Source organism: Fundulus heteroclitus, chromosome 6 (genome assembly GCF_011125445.2).
Source record: "Fundulus heteroclitus isolate FHET01 chromosome 6, MU-UCD_Fhet_4.1, whole genome shotgun sequence".
Lineage (NCBI taxonomy): Eukaryota > Metazoa > Chordata > Actinopteri > Cyprinodontiformes > Fundulidae > Fundulus > Fundulus heteroclitus.
Window position 1 is genome coordinate 3,000,982 of NC_046366.1, and position 23,907 is coordinate 3,024,888.

Sequence of the window (23,907 nt, forward strand, 5' to 3'; positions counted from 1 at the left end):
CAAATCACAGCAGGAGGACGAAGTGTGGGGGAAACTCCCCTCCACTTTATCATAACGGTATGTTGAGTCATACCCGGTCTTTATGCAACAGTCAGTTCTGCACAGAGACCTATAAGAGAGTATAGAACCTAGTATTGATTGCATGATTTCTGTTGATTTTATTGATATACAGGCAATCAATTAATTGTTCATTTATCTCTTTGTTTTAGTTTCATCTATTTAGTTCATTAACACAAAGGAAAACCTGCTCACCTCTGTGGCTTCTTGTAGTTTCCATGCAAGTTAAAACTGTTCTACAACAACAAATCTCGATTGATTTCTCTTTCCAAGTGTGTCTATGCACGGATCAGTATAGTATGGGATTCTCACTGTATGATTATTGGCAGACATACCATGCTTTCACCGCATCACTCTAGTTGCACTTTAATTTCAAACAAGAATATCAAATAAAATCTATTCATTTTGATTTAAAAAAGCAACGACTATTCCTAAAACATTAAACAAATTCCTGCTACATTTTGGATTAGCTTTTAAAGTGTAACCCACCCCAAAATCAACTTTTTTTGTTTAAATAAACTGTATAAACTATTTTACTACGGCTTTTAATGTTATTGTGCTGTTTTTTTTACATTTTATGTGTACCTGTGTAGTTATTTGTCTTAAAACTGTCTCAGTGCTGCCCTCTTAGGGTTGAACGGTGGCGATTGCAGTTGAATTTTCCAACGGTACACTCTTTCGTCACCATAGCCCTGCCTGCGTTTGGGAGGAGGAAAAAAAGACCTTTCCGTGGCAAAAACCACTAGATGTCGCCCTGACTGCCACGGCAACTAGCACTGCTTAAAACCCACACCGCTCATCCTGGAACTGCACTCTTAGTAGGCCTTTTTACAAAATGCGTCTGGGGTTGGGTTACGCTTTAAGCGTTCAGAAGTTTAAACCTTGTTGCTTGTCTTTTCTTTAGAGAGCATCAAAAGCAGAATAGGGTGGTATTAGCGGGTCAAAATCTGTCCGCAGGCACAAGTAGCACTGTGAAACTAGTTTTTACAAAGTGATGGCTGGGTTCCTTCAGTTTCCACAACATGACTTTCTGTGTCTTTTGTGTATGGAAATACACTATATTGGCAAAACGTATTTGCTCAGTCATCCAAATAATGGAAATCAGGTGTTCCAATAACTTCCATGGCCACAGGTGTAGAAAATAAAGCGTCTAGGCATACAGACCATTTCTACAAATATTTGTGAAAGAATGGATCGCTCTCAGGAGCTCAGCAGATCCTAACGTGGTTCTGTGATAAGATGTCACCTGTGCAACAAGTCCAATCATCCACAAATGGGTAGACCCTGTAAACTGACGGCAGCGAATGCTGGGGCGCATAGTGCTCAGAGGTCACCGACTTTCTGCAGTCAGTCTGTAGGGGTCAACTCTGCAGACCTCTAAACTTCCTTTGGTCTTCAGATCAGCTGGAGAACAGAGCGTGGAGAGCTTCATGGAATGAGCTTCCATGGCCGAGCAGCTACATCCAAGCCACACATCACCAAATGTGATGCAAAGCATCAGATGCAGTGGTGTACAGCACACCACCACTGGACTCTAGAGCAGAAACTTCATGCTCACAGCTTTGTGAGAACGGTTTGGAGAGACGTTGATTGGCCTGCACAGAGTCCGACATCAGCGTATGACATTAACAAGTTCGCTTCTGGAGGAATGCTCAGAGTTGAAGATGTTCTAGCTGTAAATGGTGAACCAACCTCATACTGAACCCTATGGATTAAGAATGAATTCACATGCGAGTCAGTAATGGTGACTGAATACTTTTAGCAATATAATGTATTTCCAAACAGACAGATTTGGCTTGCTTGTCAGAAAGGAAACAGTGCAGGAGCACCGAGGTGGAGGACAGACATTGCTGGATTACTGCAGGCACTGGCAGCCAAAGAAAAAGGCTAGACCCAACTTCTAGGGAGAAAAAAATTTAGCTTTTAAAATTCTTGGGATAGGTTGGTTTTAGAAACCAGCCCATTCCTACTTGTGTTTTTCTTATAGCTAAAATGCCCCCCAAAATTAGTCCCCTATGTGAGTTTGACACATTTGGAGATGTTTTAAAAAAAACTTTTCACAGTACTTTTACATACAAGTTTTATAAATGAACAATAAATACTGAAGAATTAACTTTTAAAATCGTATATAAAATGTAACAAAAAATGTAGTTTGGTGCTCCTGACTGTTAAACAGACAGTGTACATGTAGGCCTATACTTGCTTCGGAGCCTGAGGCTCTAACTTCTAGTCTGAGAAGAGCCAAAACCACTTTTACTGTCATAAAACATTTCCAATTTCAAAAATCTAATAGCCATTCACCCACCCACCCATCTGTTATTTACCCAGAAGCCGATGATTGTTTACATGGGAAATGGATGTAGAACCTTGTGGCCCCCACTAATCATCTTGTGTGAAACACTCTGATCAGAGTAAGATGTACCATATTTTTCAGATTTACGTGTCTATGTGTGTTTTTGTCCATATATAAGACGCACCGGAATATAAGGCGCACTACATATTCTTCCCAAGTGTGTAATATCACTCCTCCCCTCCGGTAGGGTGACCAGAGGCCCCCGATTTCAGAGAAAAACAAATTACCAGTAATGTATGGGTAAGGTATTAAATTACCAGTAATATATGTTTTGATCACATAAAAGTCCGTGTCTTGACCATATCTGATTCGAAATGTCAGATTTTAGCTTGTCACAACTACATCATCCATGGCACTTTACTTTCGACGACTCTTATTTTGGGATACAGATTTTTGTACCACATAAAATTGGTCACTAACCACAATGGTAATCATATATAAGGCGCACCAGATTATAAGGTGCACTGTCAATTTTTGAGAAAATTAATGGATTTTAAGTGCGCTTTATAGTCCGTATAGCACCGTGTAGCTTTTAGCCAATAGAGACGCTAAACCTGTAACCTCCAGGTTTAGCGCCCCTGAAAGCCACTGTCGCAAAATTAAACAGTGGTGCTTTAAACTGCTGTAATAGCTTTTTTTTACATGGTTTTATTTGACTACTGCATGTTCCAAAGTAAGGTTTAATCTGTATTATTTTAGCATCACCTGACCTTTATGTTCACTTTGTCTCGTGCTGCTCCCGTTGTCAGGAGTAATGAAATCCTTACCTTTACAATAATTTATCATAGGTATATGAACATGCTCCACCACTTTTTGTTCAGGCCTAAACCTAAACTCATCAGATATTGATCCCTAGATTTGTTCAGTCATCGTCTTGGTTATTTCACACTATAATACAAGACAATTCCAGTAAACCACATATGGCATATTCATGTTTTCACTATATGCTCTAACGGAAATGGATGGCTATTCCTGCCAAAGTTCAGCCAGATACTGCAGTTATCTGATTCCCTATTGACCATCCTTTCCTTATCAAGCTGCTGTTTCTTTACCCAGTATCCTCCACTGTACATAGCTCTAACTGACACCTAATTTACCAACTCTACCAAAAAATATCCAGCATATGAAATATTTGTCTGGGGCATGTATGTGAGCTACATATGATGAATGGGGAGCATTGTCGCAGAACAATAGTCGACCACCAATAAAATGTTGATTCACCTGCAAAATCTTCAGTCGTTGGCTTTCAAGGTGTCCTTGAATGGTTTCACATCATTGATGTTGTTATGGAAGCAACTTTTTTCTGAGTCATTGCAACAATTTTTGTATAGAAGGTTCCTTTTTTACTTTGAAGAGATATGCTTTTCAGCTCTATTTTACCATCTCTATAACATGAAATTGTCTTTAGTTTTACATTTTTTATGGACTGAACTACTCACTGTTCCAAATATTGGTACATCAGTGTACAGTATGTTAATGCATTACATACATACATTTAATGGATAACACTAAGAAACTGACCTTGAACATATTTATCCATATGCAGATGCACACAATTCACTATACTGACAACAGGTGACAGTATTGTACTTAAAAGTTACAGCTTTCTATTCCACAGAGTGAGCTCTTGAGGTTGCCCATATGCAAAGATTTTCAGGCTTTTATTAAAAATTATGAATTTGGATGCATGCCAATAAATCTTCATATTAAGCTCTTTGGTGATCTAAGTCTGGTATTTAAAGCTTCCTTCTGCATCTCTTCTTACGCATGCTAGTAGACGTTGAGTCGTCTTGTACAGACATATTATATTGTCTAGCTAGTGATATCTCTGAAGCACTTTCCTCTCAAAAGTAAATGTGTTAAAATGGTAAAATAATTTTTTTTCTAATGGTCATTCAAGTAGATACGGCAAAACACTCCTCTGCCTTTTCTGAGCTCTTAGTTCTGAGTCCGTGCAAAGTGTGAAGCATGAAGAGAGGGCGGCTGACGGAAACTTATGGCCAATCAGGTTAGCCAAGCCTGGATCAACTTGGTTAATATTAGTTTTGTTCACTGTAATGTTCTTTCATTTTCCAACAAGATATAGATTTTTTTTATTCCTAAACTTCACGATGAATTTCAAAAACAGGCTAAACGGACAAACATCCAACACCATCAGAGTCTGGACAGAAAGTATTTGTAAGCTGAGGCTGACGATCCTTCCTGCTGAGAGAGAGAGCCCTGAGAAAGGAAATGGCATTTCCCCAACTGGATCCTCCTGATTATGATTGGGCTGTTTTCTGCCATCAGGACTTGCTGGACCTTATAGCCTTTCTGTTTTCAAATCCAATTCAATTCAAAAATACTTTATTCATTCCAAAGGGAAATCCAATGCTGGTGTAACTCAGTGGTTTGAATTCCTCATTCTTCCCCAAGCTTTCTTCAAAGTTAAGACAGGTATTTAGAATCCAAATTGTGTGAAAACCCTTGAATTACCTTTCAGAGAGAGAGAGAGAGAGAGAGAGAGAGAGACAATGAAAGCCATTATGGTAAAGATTAATCTTCAAGCAGCTGAAGATAAACTGAACATTCACTTTCAATATTTGCCTAGAGTCTGGGGCTGGATTGCTGAAAAGGAAAGGATACCCTGGAGACATATGGATTTTGATTAAAAAATGATTATGTTTATTGAAACTGATATGATTTTTGCTAAATAATTGTACTGAACCCATGTAAGAATCAGTGCAGTAGTGTTTGACAAACATGCCCAAGTTGCTGAAGAAATGTGTTTTCTTATGCTGTAAGGCAACACCAAGCATCCTGTTGGTACGCGGTGGTACTGCTGCTTTGAGTGTGTTCTGTCCATACACCACTGCTTCTGTTAACATGTTTACACCATCTCTTCCTCATCATCATTCGTATTAACGGTCTTTAAAGAGTTTGGACGGAAGTCTAAACGACCTGATCTGACATGTTTGTCTGTTGCAGCACAATTCCATACTGGGCAGTGTGTTTGCAGACTTCTATGACCAGCAGCTGCCATCCATTCAGGCCAGCGCTCTCTCACAACAGGTCAGGCTGTGTGTCTGCGTGTGTGTCACCATTATGCTGCTGCTTCACAAACAAATATACATTTAGCTGGAGTAGGGTATGTTTCCTGTTATTTCTAGTTGGCACAGTTCAACATGATGGAGACCCCCATCAGCTCTGACAGCCTGTACAGCCAGACATCAACCCTCAACTATTCCCAGGCGCTGATGATGGGTTTGACCGGCCACTGCAACCTTCAAGACTCACAGCAGCTCGGCTACAGCAGCCATGGCAACATTCCCAACATCATCCTCACAGGTGCTGCTTCAACGCTTTATTTTGACTTGCTCATGCAGTAATCTCAAGTATCGTGCAAAATTATAGACTCACTCGTAATTTATGCGTGATTTGCTTCTAGTGAGCCAGCTGCTAGTGTGCTTTTAAAGAGGGTTTGAGCAATCTTTAGCCTCATTAAACAGTTGTCCATTCACTCCATACAGCTGATCATTCCCAAGGCACCTAAAACACATCTAGCTCATGATGAGCTTGATAAAGAATCACTATTTTGACAAGACGTACCATAGAAGTAATTTGATATGCATTTAGCCCTTTTGCTTCCAGTTTTCTTCAGCTAATTTGTCTGAAATGCTTTTTTTATAACCATTGAAAGTGCCAAAGGTAACAATGTTCGGCAGAGAAAACATTAAATTCAGCGCCAACATGGTGAATCTTAAAGAACTATTTGCAGATAACTTACATTTGTGTAATTGGACAACTGAAGAATGATCTATTAGTCTTGTCTCTGGAGAATTTTGAATAGAATAGACATTTCCTTTATTTTCTCTCAGTGGGAGAATACAAGGGGACCAGCAGCAGTGGCCGCTTGTCAATAGGGGGCCCTTGGGAGCCGTTCCTATCAAGGTTCCAGGAAAAAATGCAGACGCTGTAAACATAAATTACAAAATAAATGATCACATCTGCTCTCTCATAATACTCCACTGTGCAACATTTACTCTGGTATTTACTTTTTAGCTTCTACTCTTGGTGTTTCTTTAGAGCTAATTTTAGATTAGACTAGTTTGTTCTTTTCTTCTTCTTTTCATTGCTAATAATTGTGTATAACTGTGTGTTTGCCACTGGCACAGCCTAATTTCCCCATTGCGGGACAATGAAGGAATTGCTATCTTATCTTGTTATAAAATGTATCTGACCTTTGCTTTTTCAGCATTCCCATTCCATTTTGGGTTCATTTGAGGTAATTTTTTGTCTAGGCCTGGAAATATTGTATTTTCAGTGTTGTACTAAGTATAAGTTCAAGGACATGAATAAATTTGCAAGGCATTGTTTGTTTCCCTTTAACTTGATAGTTTATCTTAATTTTTGCAATGGAAGCTTTCCTTTCTGCTGCAAACACTTCATAAAAAATGTTCATTCAGTTTTTTGAAATAAAATGTCCTGTTTTACTTCAGTGAGTGGAGAGTCTCCTCCAAGCCTCCCCAAGGACCTGACCAGCTCGCTCTCCACAGACATCAGCTTCGATGTGGACTCCCAGTTCCCACTGGATGATTTAAGAATCGACCCTCTGACGCTGGACGGCCTGCACATGCTGAATGACCCCGACATGATCCTCACTGACCCTGCCACAGAGGATGCGTTTCGCCTCGACCGCCTCTAAGTCTCGCTCTACGTGCTTTTGGTTGCTTTGGAAATGGTACCTGAACTGAGCCGTTCAGCTCTTCTGCCTGAGCAGAACTAGCAATTTCACTCAATCAAACCCCCTGACAGTGAGTTTAGGAAAAAAAAAAAAAAAAGTCCTCTGTTAGGGAATTGCATGGAAATGTTCCCGAGGACTGCTGCTAGTTTCCATTTTACACGGCAGGATAAGTTATGGGATGAATGCGGTAGATGGCTCAGTCTCCACATTCACCGTATGGATCTGTTTTCAACGCCTGGTTAACTGTTTGAGGAAGCTCGATGACAGCAGAGACAACCTGGTGTCCCGGTCTGCATCAGTGACCAACCACAGTAACATATCTGCAGAGAAAGCCCCTTGACATGTTCCAATCCAGCTTCCTGTTCACACACAGTGTTTTGAGGTCGAGTCCTCTTAGTCTGGCTGTGGTTTTTGTGCTTTTACCTTCTCGACAGTTTGTAATATATGCCCCAAGAGGCGCTGAGTCATTACTTTATTTTTAGGACCTTTCTGAATCTAGATTTTATCAAAGGGAATAAGATTCATCAGTTATGCATGAAATCATAAATCACTGTGGATACTTGTTTTGCCTTAAAAGCTTGACGTTTTGGTTTTCATGCAAAAAGAAAAAAGAAAAAAAACAGGATAAAAGTTAAGAAGTCATTTTTACTGAGTTGCGAGTTGCTCTGCCTACATAACTTACCGTTGCGTTGTCACTACTGCCTCATCTGTCCAAACCTAAACGGGGATCCGTTCAGTCCTTGTGATGAAAACGATGTTTACAGGCTTGTTTTGCTCTACATGTACAGAATGTGGTTAGATTTTGCGTAATGATATCTATGCAAAACTACTGTGGCCAGGAGGACTGAAACGTGTGAAGCCGTTATGTGAAACTTAAGGCAATGTGGAGGATCCTCTGGAATGCACGATGATGTCTTTCAAAAGACTTTTCTTTCTTTTTTAAGGTTTAATACAGAAGAAAAAAAGAGTAAGCTCGGCAGTCGCTGGAGACTCATGGATTTCTCCCAAAGATGGGACCTCAGTAGGTGAAACCTATTTTCCAGTCAGCTGAACTGCCTCTAGAACGGCACTTTTGATGCAATGAGAATGTACTTAGTTTACATCCGTGTGGTTGTGTTGCTGTTATTTTGTCATCCTCATTCCCTCCTTTTTCTATTTTTTTACTACCTGTACAGCCAAATACCTTTCACCTGTTACTTTAAGCAGCTCTGCCTGTCCTCTTTGTGCTTTATGTTTGAATTTGGTCATAGCATCGTCATGCTTTTGTGGTTTTCGTCTTTAATTCATTATTTTGGTGTTGAGATATGTCTCGATGTTGTCTCGATGTGCGTTCAAGTGAGCGGTTACCTTCACTTCATTCACAGCTGTGTTCCATTTTTTTGCACTTTATGCTTTCATTTAAAAGACACTGATTAATGAGAGTTTGTATATTGAACGCCCCATCCCAGTGACTGTTAAGGTGAACTGGACCTGTTTGCCCCGTCTTTGTTCAAACTTGCCTTCTTGTACAGAAATAGAAAAAAAGGAAAAACACAAAAAAGCTAAATTAAAATTATTTTTGAAAAAATATATATCAGGGTAATTTATACCAGATGTGTTTTACTTAACTAGGTCATATTTTAGGATTCTTGTGTTTGAATATTTTGTCACTGCAGCAGATCCTGGGTCTGAGTAATGGAAAAATGTTGAAGAAAAAAAAAAACAATCAAACCCCAATGATGGAACGAAATGTGCATGGTAAATACAGTTAGGGATTCACATTAATATTATGTCATCTCTAGGTCTGAAAACTTGGTTTAAACAAGGGATGCACCAATCTGTGTGTTCTGGCCGGTTTCTTAAAGCGTTGAGCTGCCAGTATGATTTTAATGGTTTCTGTTGACATAATTGGGTACAATACTGACATTTTTGCCCCAATATCATCATTGATAAATCTGCTGGCTAAAAAAAAAACAACAGCTTTTTATTTGATATTGTGTGTGGTAAATTTCCGAGGCTAACAAAGAATAAGCACATGCAGATTATAACTGCTGTTTTTTCCCCTCGTATCTGATTGCAGACCTTTGCTTCAATAGAACTAGGTTTAATTTTACCTGAAAATGTGGAGGTTTCTTTTATCCGACCTCAATGTCTATTAGTTTGTGTCTATCTGTGTAACTGATTTAATAGATGAGCGGATGCAAAATTAACCTGCAGAAGGTCCAGATTCCATCAGAAATTAGAAATAATTTTAATCTCACTTTCAGGATGTAGCTTTAAGGTTTCCTCTGAGAAGCAATGCAATCTGAATGTCTTTTTGTTTCCAGCAGAATATTTCCTCTTTATGTTTTTAAGCTAAAAAATATAGTTTTCTTGGTGCATCTCTAGTATAAACCTGCATTTTGACTTTAGCCGAGACTGCTTTTGGCCATTTTAGAATTATCCTCTATGTTAAAATAGGACGTCTTCAGTTTGGCATAAAATTGTTGAACATCTAGACAGAAAATCAAGCTTTTTAAATAGATTGTCCCAGCACCTGAGGTACACTAAAGCGAGCACAGCTAAAAGTGGAATGATCGTATTTTTGTACTGGCATTGGAAATAAAAATCAAGAGCAACAGGATGTTGTGCGTTGCTGAAGCTGAGTTGTGATGCGGAAAGGATTTGACGGTTGCAGGACGTGTGACTACACTGTGCTGAATGCAATCAATTCAGTTCCTGAAGTCAGTCACAATCTCAGCCAGAGAATCAGAGCAGGTGAAATTTATATGAAATTAAGAACAGGCACTTTTCTTGGACACTAAGTTTGCATCACTATTAGTCACTGAGAAAACAATTATTCTGTAGCTGCAACGATTCCTACTTTCATATGTTCTAAGGACTCTGCGTGTTTTACCTTTACTGTAACACAGTCTAAAGGAGAAATGTATGACTTTTCTTTTCCTAGTAACTGCATGAAATTTCAAACATGGTTTCTGCTTTTGTTGGTGGTTGTTTCCTCTGAATGTCAAAGACATTCAGTTTAAATATTTAAGTTTGTTTTTTGCTAAAACTGTGTTGTCATGTTCAACTTGTGTCATGTGTATGTAAGTGAAGCCTAAAAATGTACGGTGATGAGCCTTTTATGCACACGTGGACGCTGTTGTTTGGTACTGTGTTTTACACTGCAGTATACAGTACGTGTTTATTTTCTGTGCAACACCCGCAGAGTTTTGATTAAGTCAAAGTACCTGTAGAATAGTTGTGTATATTGCTGTACTGTAGGAACAATGTTTTTTTTTTTTTGTGCTTACTGTGAGATGATGTCAAATGGGGAAAATGCACTGAGAAGTACTTCTGGATCTCTCTGCTGGATTTCCGGACTCTACAGTGAGCCTGATATATTGTTGCCCTGTTTCTTTCGCTTTTTCCTTTAACTTTCTGCAGCTAATGTGTTGTCTGTGTTTGTCACTTCTTTTTACATGGGCGTTCAGGTATCTGTTGGTAAAGCACCAGTGTTTACAGGGACAATGGTTTACAACAGAGCAAAGTTTGTTTGCCAAAGCCTTCATCTAAGTTTCAACCCTGATCTGGACTAATGAGCAACTGCACTGTAGATTAGGAAAAGGGTCGTTGAACAGTCAATCAGTTCAATCATTTCAACACTGGGGAAATAAGCTTTGTATCAATCAAAAAAAATGGTAGATTGTATTCTGCAAGGTTAGTGAATAGAAATTTGTTTTACACACCATCCTCGTGTATTTCATGTCCTGAAAGTACTGTTGTTTGGTTGGAGTTTTCATTCCTTTGTACTTGCTATAGCCAGATGTGTAATAACATAGATTTCTAAAACATCTGCATCTGAATAAATCTGAATATCATAAAAAGTTCATTTATTTCAATAGTTGAATTCAAAAAGTGTAACATGAATTACTGGAACGATGCAGCTTGGCGTGGAGAAGATCAACCCCTGGTTCCCAGATGTTCATCAGGTCCGGGTTGCTTTAATAACCGCCTTCAGCTCGACTTCATTGTCGACTTTGTTGTCTCTCATCTTCGTTTTGACAACAGGTCTTCAGATTAGGCCGGTTTACTGGCCAAGCCAGTGCGGTGCCGCCGTTGTTGTTAAAGCAGCTTTTGGTGCCTTGGTGGTATAGGTATATCAAATTGTACTTTTATCTGAAAAGAGAACTTGGAACCAATGAGCAACTGTCCAGTTCTTTTTCTGCTTGGCGCAGCTAAGACACTACTGACGTCTACGGTTCAGGAGTGGTTTAACACAAAGCCCATGTCCTGGATCTGTCTGCGTGTGGCGTTTCTAGAAGCTCTGAATCTGCAGTTTGGTGGAATCTCCACCAAACTCTTAAATGGCTGTTGCTTCACAATCAACTCAAGGCAGAAGTTATTCCCGTTGATTGTTTACCATTTTTACCACACTTTTTCCTTCCATTCAACTTTCCGTTAATGTGCCAGTCTGTGAACAGCCAGCTTCTTTAACAATGTTAATTGGGGGCTTATCCCCCTCGTGGAGGATGATAATGACTGTCTTCAAGATATCTGACAAGTCAGCATTTTTCTTTTCCAATTTTGTATGCCACCACATTTCCCCAACATATGTTTGGGTGGGGCGGGGGGGGTGAAAAATCTATTTCTCTGAGAAGTTGCGTTTTCGATTTTCTTTAGATGTAAGCCTGAATCATCAGAATGAACAGAAATAGATAACTGACATGTATCACTCGGAGTGGAATGACTCTACGGAAGTTTTACTTTTTGAATTTAATTACTAAGATAAATCAACTTTTTGATGATATTCTAATGTAGTAAGATGCACCCATAGATATTTAACAGGAATTTGTTTTACAGTAAACCTGCATGAGCTTTACTCAGTTTCTTAACTTTTTTATTTTAGTAGCAAATCAACATTTGGATCAAAATTCAAAACAACCATAAGCAAGAGAGTATTGTATCGTTTTAGCCATCAAACTGGCTGATCTTTTTTTTCTTAGGGATGATTTGAGCTATTTCATATATATATATATATATATATATATATATATATATATATATATATATATATATATATATATATATATATATATATATATATATACTGCAATGTCTACATTTCAGAGCAGTACTTTTTATTTGTGCATGAAGGTATGTCAACATGTATTTTACTTTGAATTAAGCATTCATTGTCCTATATTAAAACAACAGTCAGTGAAATAGTATCTTATGTACATCTTATTTAAATAGACTTAGAGATATAATATGAAATACCGGAAACAGATGCTTTAAAATGTGTTTGTGCGTATTGACAGAATGTGTAAAAACACAAGTGAAACCTGAATGGTGAAAGGGACTCATACTCATGTATGGTCACCCAATGTGTTACCTGCAGCAACTGAATCCTTAATGTGCATTTAGAGGACAGCCCAGTGCTGGTTTAAGCCTCCTACAATGGCAGCTAAAATCTTCTAACTATATATATAGATATATATCTATATATATATCTATATATATATAGTGTTTTGTTTTGGAGCACAGTGTTACTTTCCCAAACCCTAAAATGCAGTTTACTGCCGTAAAGAGCTGCACTGTGCTCCAGGAGTGTTCTCACTTCAACAGCAAACGTTATTCTCATATAATATGCAAATTCTAGCATTCTGCAACACAGCTTGGTGATTTCATATTTTTTTTCCAGCAAACCCTTTAAGAATTACTTGTTCACACCTTGTTCCTCAAATTGTGTGTTTTCTATCCTAACTGTTAAGTTAAGTTGGACCAAAATAATTGAAGTTAGCTGTAATGTGAGCTGCACTGAAGATGAAAAACACTTCTATTCAAACATTACCTGATGTATTTTTTCTTGTGAGATGGCTTCTGTCTTCATATCTGTTTCATTTTTTGTAAATTTAATATAAATAAATATATCTGACAATACAAAGAGTTTTCAGGTATCTCTGTCTTTTTTGCAAGATCATTTTCAGATCAGAGATAAATCTTATGGGTGTGTCGCTATCGGTGCAGATGATTAGAACATTGTTACTCATCATTTTGAGGGCAATTTGCCCTGATGTAGTCTGGTTTACTCCTGGCATTCAAACTGAGAGTGACCACCATAGACTTTATTATCTTATGAGTCTGGTAATCTATTTGAAGGTCTTGAAAGAATTTGAAATCCACCAATCCATTGTATGGGAAAGAGTCTACAAAGTGGAGGACATTCAAAACTACTGGCCTTCCAAGCAAATTCCAAAAAATGAGGTAAACTGAAGCAGAAAAGGAACCTGCAATGTGACCGTGACCCAAAACAAAATGGTAATTCCACCAAGGGCTGGCTGGGCGTTAGGAGAAGATGCCTATTTTTGTTACTTTCTCATGTTATATAAGTAAAACCAGATGTTTTTGTGTGTTTTCTCTCTAAATATTCTGCAACAGGAACAACACAACTTCATAGATGTTACATGACTTGATGTTTCACAAAATGTTTATTTATGTTTAGTCATAAAACATGTTTCTTCAGATGAAAACACGCATGGCAAGACAGGAAACATGATATATGATAGAAATGCTAAATGATAGATAGATAGATCATCTCACAAATACAGATCTAAAACAAAATGTGAACCTTGGCTTCTTTTTGCACTGGAACTGGGCAAAAAAAAAAGAAAAATGAAAAATAATGATCGCACCATTCGGCCATGTGTTCCTTAAAGCCTCAGTAATAATAACTGCAGGAGCTATTTTACAACTAAAATTGGTTAACTGGGGAAAAGAGTGGAATGTTGATAGTAATATATCAGCTGTGTTAAAAATGTCTTACATTTAGATTGTCTCTAGAGTAAAACCCTTACTAAACAGTCTAAAAAGTTTTTTTTATTCTTGAATTAACACATACTGCTAGGATGAGCTGATTAAGGGTTATGCACTAAAACCTCCAGGACGCCATCTGCTGGTAAAACGCTGCCAAGCATAAAGTTTTCATTAATAATTATTGCGTTGATGTCATAATATGTTCATTTTATTTGTTGCTGCACTGTATTGATTGCTCAAATTCAGTTGATGTAATACAAAAATAAATTATTTAAAAGACTCACTAGTGGATATATAAGACTCTTAATTCACATCTCTTATTTTTTGTATTTTGCTTCCAAGATTTCTGTTAACTTAAAGCAGCACTGTGTAACATTTAGCCACTAGGGGACACTAGAACTGTGGCTTTTAGGTATACCGCCGCTGAAGGCCACTGTGCAAAATGAACAGTCTCCGTGATTTGGATTCTGATAGCAGACCAGTGTGGACCAACAGATTGAGAAGTCATGGAGTTACTAGTAAAGACAAGGCCACATTCACCCCCCTAGATTGTACTCGGCAGAGCCAGGGAGCGGGAGTTCCAGAGCCGTGTCAGAGGAAGATGGGGCAGAACATATAGTGCGTTCCATTTGTCCTCTGTTGTCGAGATTCTCAACCTCTGGGTCGGAAAGTTTATCTGAAATGGCCCTTAACGCCGGTATTACAAGTTGGAAAGTTGGTGCAACAGGGTGGTACCCGACATCAGCATTCCTGATGGCTGCTACTTGCAGCAACATTGAGTCAAAGCTGATACTTTGACTGTTTGTAGCAGCTCTCTATTATTTATGTAACATTTAGTCAGTCGTACAGGTGCTACCTTTCAGTGGTCATCAGACAGGATGTTTCAGCTCTGTTTATTTGCACAAAATACCGCCTAGAACAACGTTATTGTCGTTGTTATTGTTTTAACAGTGTGAGCGTTCCTATTTTTAACTACTGTCCGACGGCGGTAAATTGGAACACAAAAAGGAGGAGATAGATATAGGTAGACGGACCATGTACTGGTGCTGCCAACTGGCGCTGACGTTTCAGCAAGACCGCCATCTTGGATGGGTCTCTCACGTGACCCGAGTGCATTTATTTGTACTGAGGAAGCTATTTGGCCAACTTAAATAAATCATAACTACCTATATTTTAACCAGATTTTCACACGGTTTAGTTTGGTACAAATGGCAGAGATGCAGTTAGGATACAGGATGCTGTTACACATGAAACAACACGTTATAATGCTGAAATATGTTGTTTAAACAACGCATTTCATACATTTCTGGTCTTTAACTGACAGACATATGGCAAAGTAATGTACGGATTTCATACTGAAATACTTTGTTTTATGCTATTTAACAAATACAAACATATTATGGTATATTATTAAATATGGAAATAAATACGTGCTTTTATGCTGAAATACTGTTTTATGCTCTTAAACAATGAGTCTTGTGGTATTATGTAAAAATTAAGAAATTGTTCATTTTAATAAAGAATCAAGTTGGATTGTTCATTTAAGTTTATTTCACTTCCCATGTACAGTCCTAAGCCTTCCCTATACTCCAAGTCACCAACAATAATTTCTTAATATTTTTGCGTGCTGTGCATTCACACTTTATACACACAGTTTTTTTAAAGGCCTGGAAATGTGTTCTTTTAAATTTCTAGATCATTCCAGTGTCCTTACACTGGCCTTGTAACTAGGGCTGGGGCCCTTGAAAAATAATTGTTTTGTACAGCTTCTTGCATGTGCTGGCACTCCGTAACTCCAGGAAACTTAATGTGGCAATGTGATTCAGCCTTAGTTTGTGAAATACAGCGATAAAAAATTTAAAAGCATAAAATTATGGCCCATCTGTTGGATTTCTGCCTTGTTCTCACCAAGTAAAACTCATCTTCAGAACCAATCTCAGCTCAAAACGGTGATCTAAACCACGTAATCTACTTTCAGTTATCGTACCGTAACAGGAAACAGCAGAAAATACGAGCAAGGCTGCTCTCTCTGTGTCTATTCCCATCGGTTCCTATGCCAGCCTTGAGTAGGAGAGCCCCATCCAATATAGTGGTGAGGTAAAATGCGCTCCAGCACGTAATGAGGTGTCCATGTATATAATGTCTACGGGGCAGACAACGGGCTTAATCAACTGATTATGAGAGGCTAAAGGAACTTCAGCATAGGGGAAAAGCTGACATACAAGGTTGAGAACTGTATTTACTGTATTTGTAATAATAACCATGACTATGAGAAACTTTGACTTGAGGATGAGAAAAGTAGTAGCTCATAAAGTTAGCTCTTGTGTTTAAGGCGAGCTCAGACTGCCGCGGCACTTTAATTAGGTGACATGACGCAAGTTACATAGGTGAGTTTTTGAGAAGGGCAGCCTGCACTGAGCATCCTTTAGCTTCAAGTGCTGAATGTTGACCTGAAAAATCGTTTAATATATCTTGAATTAAGCCAACACTTCGTGCTGTTTTAAAATTGATATTGAACAACATTTCTCCATGCTCTCTGAAGGTATGCCAATGTTACGCAACGGACATTGGCGGCTTTGTCACCCGATCATTATACCTGCCCATTTTGGATGGGTTTCCTTTGTGAAATAATATAACTTATCTTAGAATAATTAAAGCATTAAAAATGCATCTAACACAAGCCAGAAAAAGTTAAAGCATAGTTTAGATCATGAACTTTATACACAAGGCTGCCATATGGGATTTTGGGATCACAACTGGTGAGAACTGTGCAACATTCCCACTTGATTCTGTATTCAGGGACTCTTGTGATCATTTGTCCAACTTAAAAAATTTAAATTTTAACTTCTAAGTAAAAATGGAAAGCATAAGTAAATCTTTCAACTAATCACGCAGTGTAACTTGATATGTTTTTCTTTCTATTCTTTTCTCTGGCGTATGAATTAAACCAACAAAAGTCCAACTCCTGTTTTCCAGCTGTTTACAGATGTCCTACTATGACAGTACTTGGAAAACACACAGCCAACATGTGGATCACATGTGAGTTTTGCTCAGGCTGGAAGTGTACTATTGGGCCTGGGGTCACAATAGGCTTCATGTGTGGGATGTAAATTGGTTGACTAAATAGAAACCACATTAGTAAAACCAGTCCGGACCCCGTTGCAGGCCTTAGGTGGGTCTTGAATGGATTTTTTAAAAGTGAAAATTGGCTAATACACATAAAACTCATAAATGTCTCAATTTTACCCAATGTTGTTGTGCATCAAACCTATATAGGTAATAAATGTGGGGCTATTAACCTACTGACAACCCTTCCCGGGGCCCATTTCTTACCCATATTTGCCCTACAAAACTGGGTACCTTTTGTTGTGGTTCTTTTTGTGAAGACTCAAACACACAAATAACAACAAATTATGACTTTGTGGCAGAATGTTAATGTACCAAAATATAATGTCACACTTTTATTTTCACGGGTTTATTTTAACTGAAATCTCTTTCAGTAGTTAAGGTCAACATTTATACTTTCTAATTCACTTTAGAATTCTACTGTACACAAATGTTACACCTCGTAGCAACTGTGACGCATTCAACACGGATGTCGTTTTAATTTACTTTATTTGATTCCTTTGAGTTCATTATTTAAAAAAAAAAAGCTCCATGGCTGTTGATAGTTCTTTGGATGTTTACTTGACTACGTCAAGACGTCACGACGCAGACTTCGTATCCCAGCATGCAGCAGGAGGCCGTTGAGAGATCCAGCAGCTGGTAGTTGGAAGAGCGCCGAAGCAGGCAGGAGCCAACGGCCAGCAGAGCCCACACATTTCCTCCTCCATGTGAGATAAACTGAGCCGTTTACCTCGCAGGCTACAGAAAATATGCTGTTCGGGCGCCCGCTGTGTTCTGCGAGTGAACTTTGAGTCTTCGTTGTCAGCCGGCTCTCATTTTGGAGGATTCCTCCCTCCATCCCCCGGATCGCAGCGAACAGGCAATGACAACGGTCTCAGCAACCCCGCAGCAGATGAAGGACCGGCTGCTGCTGGCCATTGACAGTCAGAGCAATGTGAGGAATGCTAAAGCTAGCTTTAGCTTGTTTATCTGGACTGTGGCTAACGCGACACGGCAGTTTGCCTAGTGGCTTTAAGATGGTTGATTTGTTGTTGTTTTTTAAAAAATAAACTGCTCAACGGCGTAGCCGATACCGACACACCTGATGTTTCAGAGACAGGACGACACAGACGCGTCTGAGTTGACAGCTAGCTTTAAAGCTAATTTAGCAACAGCGCTGCCTTGATTAGACATCTCCCGTTACATACCGTTAGCATGCTAACTGCTAGCCTAGCCGTAATACCACGGCAGCTTTCCGAACACACGGCGGCATGAAAGCAATACCAGCCGCTCACTGTATCGACACACGCTCATTTCACCCCAACATTAGCTATAATTCCTGCTACATGACCGGTACGTCGTGTGAGCCGCCACTGCGTAAGTACGGGAGGTCGGAACTAGAAATTAGCTCATGATGCTAAAGGCAGCTTTTAGGAAATAGTCGGGTCCTTCCCTCTACACCAAGTTGAATGCTAGCCGTAGCCTGGTCGCCTAATGCAGGTATGTCCACCAGCGCAAAGCCCTTAGAAAGGTTAGAAATGTTTTCCACCCGTGCGTGGTCCACTCTCACGCTGTGCCTTAGCGTGGACGGTTTGAAACACGGCAGGATTAGGAGCTGTCACGGCTATCTTTGCTTTGTAACGTCGGTCTGTCTCTGAAGCAAACAGCTCTGCTAATGGTGCCCCGGTGTAAGTTATGCCATTACACACCACTCCGTAGCGCTTAGGGCAGCCCAGACACCGAGGGTCTCCTGTCCCCTTATGGACCGGCTTTGTTCTGGGCTTAGGGAGACTAGACTCTGTCACTGACACCAATGCATCCATCACATATCAGGCCAGTCTCTGATCGGCCAGTAGAATTTTAGCCTGTTAGGATTATTCTGTTGGATAATTAAGAAGTGTGGGTAAAATGAAGAACTCGTTAAGAATAATTACTTAGCTTTGCTGCAGTGAACAGTCAGTGATTTCTACGAGGAGCAGAGCTGATGAGACGCCTTGTAAGGCAGAGAGCAGTTTTAATTAGTTACTAATTAAAAAAAAAGTACTAATACTAAACTAAGTAATATAGAGTTGTCATTTTTGACTCTTTAGCATCTTACCTTGAAATGAGTGACATGGTTAGCATTAATAACCAGCAGGCAGACTCGGCGTGTTCTCAGAGACTAAGTTAAACCCTCAGAGGAATAAAACAGAGCAGCCAGACATTAAAGTTCAGACTTCCTCGTTTGTGTTCAAGTCAGCTTCCAGTTAATTTGCTCCTACACTATTTTGACAGAATTTCCTCCAAATTTGTACAAATATGTGTCCCTTTGTGTACCTTAAAGTCTCATGTATGAAAGCTGGACAGGGAGAAAGCGAAACGACCTGCAGCCTCTAGAGCCGGTTGTAGCGACCCTGAATAAGAGTTTAAAAGCGGATGTGCTTCTGTTTGGTTCTTTTGGAATGCACCTAGTTTTGGAGCGTTAAGAAAACGATCAGATTCTGGAGCTGGTCAAGCTGAAATTAGCCTGATTCCTGCTACCAGCCTGTTTCGTGGACCATCTCTGCCTTTTGTTTTTATTTCCTCCTGTAGTTTGTCATATACACTGTTTACTTGTCCCCGATACAGATATGTGATATGGCGGTTGTACTGGAAGTAATTGCCTGTCTTGAGAAGTATCCAATTACCAAAGAAGCACTTGAGGTAAGATTTTATATTCCACGAACAAGCTGTTCAGACAGTAGTTTAGCAGCGTGGATGTTGAAGTCACAACATCTTTTTTTTTTTTTTTTTTCCAGGAAACTCGGCTTGGAAAACTGATCAACGATGTGAGGAAGAAGGCCAGGGATGAAGACCTAGCGAAGCGAGCCAAGAAACTGTTAAGAAAATGGCAGAATCTGATAGAACCTGGGCCGGCCGGGGCTGCCAGTGTCCCTGGATCCACCAACGGCAGCTCTCATCCCTGCAGGACGGATTCCTCCCCTGCGGACCTCTCCGTGTCGGGGAAAGGCGTCCCTGAGGTCAAGACCAGAAACGATGTCCACAACACGTATTCGCCCAAAGCTGAGAAATCAAGCAGCCGGAAGCGACGGGCGGAGCCCAGAGACGGCGGGGTGTACTTGCCCGAGAAAATCGCCAGGATGACGACGACGTACGACAATTCTGTTTCACCGCCCACCAATGGGATCGCTGGCAGCCCCGTCACGCTGCTCGACCAGGAGGCGGTCCCGTCTCCGGACAGATCCCGGGTGGACCACCCTGAAAACGACAAAGTTAACAGGATTCCCATAAACGCCGTCAAGCCTCGGCCCAGCTCTCCCGGAGCGGCCAAGCCGCTCAGCGCTTCCTCCTTGATCAAAGTGGCCGTGATGCAGCAGCAGGCTAGGTTGGATGAAGGCGGTGGCGGTTTCCAGGCCAGGAGTCCCCGTAGCGTCGCGTCCAGTCCGAGGAGCGGAAAGCAAGACTCTGTGTCCAAGCGCTCAGCAGCATTCGCAGCTAAAGGGACGCCGATCCCAAGCCCATCTTCCAGAGACTCTCCCTTGCCTTTTTCTCACTCTGTGTCCTCCCCAGGCCAGGCGCCTTACGCTAAGAAACTGCCACATTCTTCTCACAGGGCTCCCCTGCAGTCAGCCAGTACGTCAGAAACCCCGTCTCACTGCCCACCCCACGACATCGCCGCAGCGCTGGAGTCCCCGTCGCTCTCCCCCTCCCTGCTTGCTCCTCAGCAGAACTCCGACCTGCACAGATCGACGTTCGAGGGAGGCACGACGGTGGGTGAGGACGCGGACGGCACGACGGCACCCAGCCTGGACCATAAAAGGAGAAAGTACAGGCCGAGAGACTTCTCTGTGAACTTAGACGGTCAAAAAGTAGAGGACACAACGAAGCCTGTGAGGTTAAAAGAGCGCAGGATAACGTTCGACCCGGTCACGGGCCAGATCAAACCTCTGGTGCATAAAGAACCCTCTCAGGCAGAGGACGTCCCCACTCCAGACCCCGCAGAGTCCCGGCAGAGAACTGAGAGCGTCCCCCCCCAGCCCACTGCCACCACCTCCACGCCCGGCCCCGCCCCCGGCCCCGGCCCCAACCCCTTCCGCCAGACTAACTGGAAGGAGCTGTCCAGGAACGAAATCATCCAGTCCTACTTGAACCTTCAGAGCAACGTGCTCACCTCCTCAGGGGTCCAGGCCCCCAGCGCACACTTCTTCATGTCTGAATATCTGAAAAGGGAAGAGCAGGAGACCAAGGAGCTGAGGAAAACGCACGTGTTGCAGACGGACGGCTCGGTGGGCGATTTGCCGGGGGTGAGTCGAGAGCTGTCGGCGGAGGACTTGGACAGGATACACACGCGGAACTGGCCCGGTGTTAACGGTTGTTATGACACCAAGGGCGCCTGGTATGACTGGACAGAGTGCATATCACTGGACCCTCACGGGGATGAAAGCAAATTGAACATCCTGCCATATGTTTGCCTAGACTGAGAGGTTCGGGGAGGCTGCTGTTTCTTCTCTAAGTTCTTTGTCTCGACCGAGACCAGATAGTTTGATTTATTTTTTTTTTTGGGTTTCGTTTGTCCACTGTGAGTTTGGCAAGAACCAGACCTACTAAACTTCCCTCCCCATGGCTCTTTCTGTGAAAATCTCTTGAGACTTTGGTATTAAAAGCATAATGATTGAAAGCAAAGTTAAGTTTATAATATCAAGGGCTGTTTCTGTTTTGTTTCTGAAAGTGAAAGAGACGAGGTCCGTGTTTCAGAGAACTGATGCTGGCAGCGGAGGCACAGAGGAGAGGGCAGCTTTATTTCTGCCCACCTGTAACGTCAGCGCCGTGTTGACCTGTGAAGGTCAGAGCGGCGCTGCTGTTTCAGGCGCAGAGCCGTGATCCTGTTTTCTTTTTCTCTCCTCGTTCCTGGCGAGGGTCTGCAGGATCCTGGGGTTAAACGTAGAGGGAGGTCCTGGGTTTGGCTGCTCTGTCCGGACCGGCGTGCTGACCTTACCTAGGCACAGTCCAAGCTGAACGTGTCCAGAATGTCACATACTGGAACATGTTTGGCAGTTACAAGAGGCTTTATGTGAAATATGAAAAGTAAATTATAAATTTCTTATGTATACATCTATTTATTTTTGACCAGTTCAATTATGGGATGCTCTAAAGAAAAAAGCTTCTCAAAAAAAATGTTTTTTTTTCTTCTCCTTTTTCTGTTTTAAATTACAGTGTTGTCATCATGAATCTCCCAAACGTTTGTGTAGCTTTTCTTTGAGATTGGAGAAATATTTCTGGTTAACATTCCAAGTCGACCGTTCACCAACTCCAACTCTTTCTGTCTCACCATAAAGCTCCTAAAGGTCCATTCAGTGCCAGGGCACGCGCTTTTGGACGCCTCCAGAAGTGCTCATTTGTCACTTAGAGCCGGTCAGCGGGGGTTGAAACATGTCCAGTAACGCTCCTCAGGTAGGTCATCGCATGCCAGAGTCAAAAGGAAGGACTTGTGTGAACGGCGAAGCTCGTTTAGTTACCCTGGAAGACTTTGGTTGCCTTCTGAAGTTCTGTCTCAGTGTTTCTGAGTGAATGTACGGTCACCCATATGATGGGCCCAAAAGGTTATGTGCAGATCTGGAGGTAGGGTTTGTTTTGCTTCCATGTGTAAGCGCCATGAGGATCAAACGTCGTGGCATTTCCCATCCAGTGAGCGACAGTGTTGGATCTGGTTCCGGTTCTTAGCGCCGCTCGCTGCCGCTCTCACGTGATTGGAGTGCAGATGGGCCCGTGTGTAGCCTCTGTTCATTCTTTGGGTTTGGTTTTTTCTTCCCCACCAACGTGCCTTGGTAAATTCTAAATCTGGATTTGCTTCCGCATTAAAGGCGTCTGTCTGTGAGTTAATGCGTGACAACTCCAAATCCCACAATCGATGCGCGCCTGGTATATGCACAGATGTCTGTTCCTTTTGTACGCAGCGCTCTGCGGGGGGGCGCAGGTAACGGTGAACTGCACAACAACACAGCTGGCAATAAAGGACGAATGCGACAACAGGTTAAGGATCTTTTTTCTGGAGTGTTGACTGGGGCGTCTTTATTTGTTCAGTGTTTAACATCTCTAAATTGTTTGAAAAAAATAAAAGATCTAAATCCTCCAGTTTTCTCACCTGATTTGTGGATCCTTTGCAGGGCAGTTTTCCGTCAAAGCGTTTATTTTTCAATGTCCGGTCATGGCCGCGGGTTTTGATGTGTGTTTCACATGCTTCTCTGGTAAACTTTAATGTGAGACATTTAAAAGAGAGGAAGCTGCTGGCTGTGTCTACAAGCAGCTAAGATCTGGGCAGTTTCCAGAGCCAGTTACAGGTGGGGCTCATGTGACCTGGAGAATCAATGAGATGGGATTTTATTATAAAAATTCATTACACTGATTTATTTCAGGCACTAATTTTAACAACCTAACAGTTTTAGTGTTTCAGAAAGTTACAATGTAAGAGCGATGAATAAAAGCTTGTCCTTGTACCGTGCAGTATATGCGGTAAATGTTTGTTTTTGGGCTCTATTTTTTTTGTTCCTGCATCAGTGAAACAGCCTTTGCGTCTGCTAATAATGTTACAAAGGTGCAGGTTGCTTTTCCTTCAGCTTCTCTGCATTGTTGCCTGCTGTGTCATCTTCCTCTTGATACACAGCTCTAGCCATTTGCATGTAGATGCGTCCGTGGATGGTGGGTTTTAAAGCACCCCTGCTGCAGTCCACACCCTTTTCTACCAAATGTTTTTCTTCCACTCAACTTTCCACTGATATGCTTGCGTATGGCACTTTGTTAGGAACCAGCTTCTTCAGCAATGACCTTCTTGTGGCCTACTCTCCTTTGATGGTGTCTACTAGACAACAGTCCAGACTGAAATGGCCATAAAATAATTAATTAAAATATTTTTTATTTG

General features: G+C 41.1%; 2 protein-coding genes across 6 annotated transcripts in view; both read left to right on the forward strand.

Annotated features, from left to right (window-relative positions):
• The window catches only part of crtc1a (CREB regulated transcription coactivator 1a), a 37,130-nt gene extending 26,157 nt beyond the window's left edge, over nucleotides 1-10,973 (forward strand). For all 5 annotated transcript variants that reach the window (XM_021322085.2, XM_021322087.2, XM_021322086.2 and 2 more), the window contains 3 exons: nucleotides 5,378-5,461; nucleotides 5,560-5,737; nucleotides 6,889-10,973. In XM_021322085.2, coding sequence (XP_021177760.2) covers nucleotides 5,378-5,461; nucleotides 5,560-5,737; nucleotides 6,889-7,094 — 468 coding nt within the window. In that variant the 3' untranslated portion in view covers nucleotides 7,095-10,973. The remainder of the gene's footprint in view (nucleotides 1-5,377; nucleotides 5,462-5,559; nucleotides 5,738-6,888) is intronic.
• A 6,640-nt stretch (nucleotides 10,974-17,613) lies between these two features.
• Nucleotides 17,614-23,123, forward strand: crsp7 (cofactor required for Sp1 transcriptional activation, subunit 7). The gene is made up of 3 exons (XM_012873650.3): nucleotides 17,614-17,967; nucleotides 19,620-19,694; nucleotides 19,790-23,123. The coding sequence occupies exons 1-3, from the start codon at nucleotides 17,896-17,898 to the stop codon at nucleotides 21,470-21,472; spliced, it is 1,830 nt and encodes a 609-aa protein (XP_012729104.2). The 5' UTR covers nucleotides 17,614-17,895; the 3' UTR covers nucleotides 21,473-23,123.
• The last annotated feature ends 784 nt before the right edge of the window (nucleotides 23,124-23,907 follow it).

Bases quoted from the DNA above. Each gene is read 5' to 3' on its own strand.
- crsp7 (XM_012873650.3), top strand. From the start codon at position 17,896: ATGACAACGGTCTCAGCAACCCCGCAGCAGATGAAGGACCGGCTGCTG. The intron at 17,968-19,619 runs GTGAGGAATGCT...TCCCCGATACAG, and splicing joins CCATTGACAGTCAGAGCAAT to ATATGTGATATGGCGGTTGT. The intron at 19,695-19,789 runs GTAAGATTTTAT...TTTTTTTTCCAG, and splicing joins TTACCAAAGAAGCACTTGAG to GAAACTCGGCTTGGAAAACT.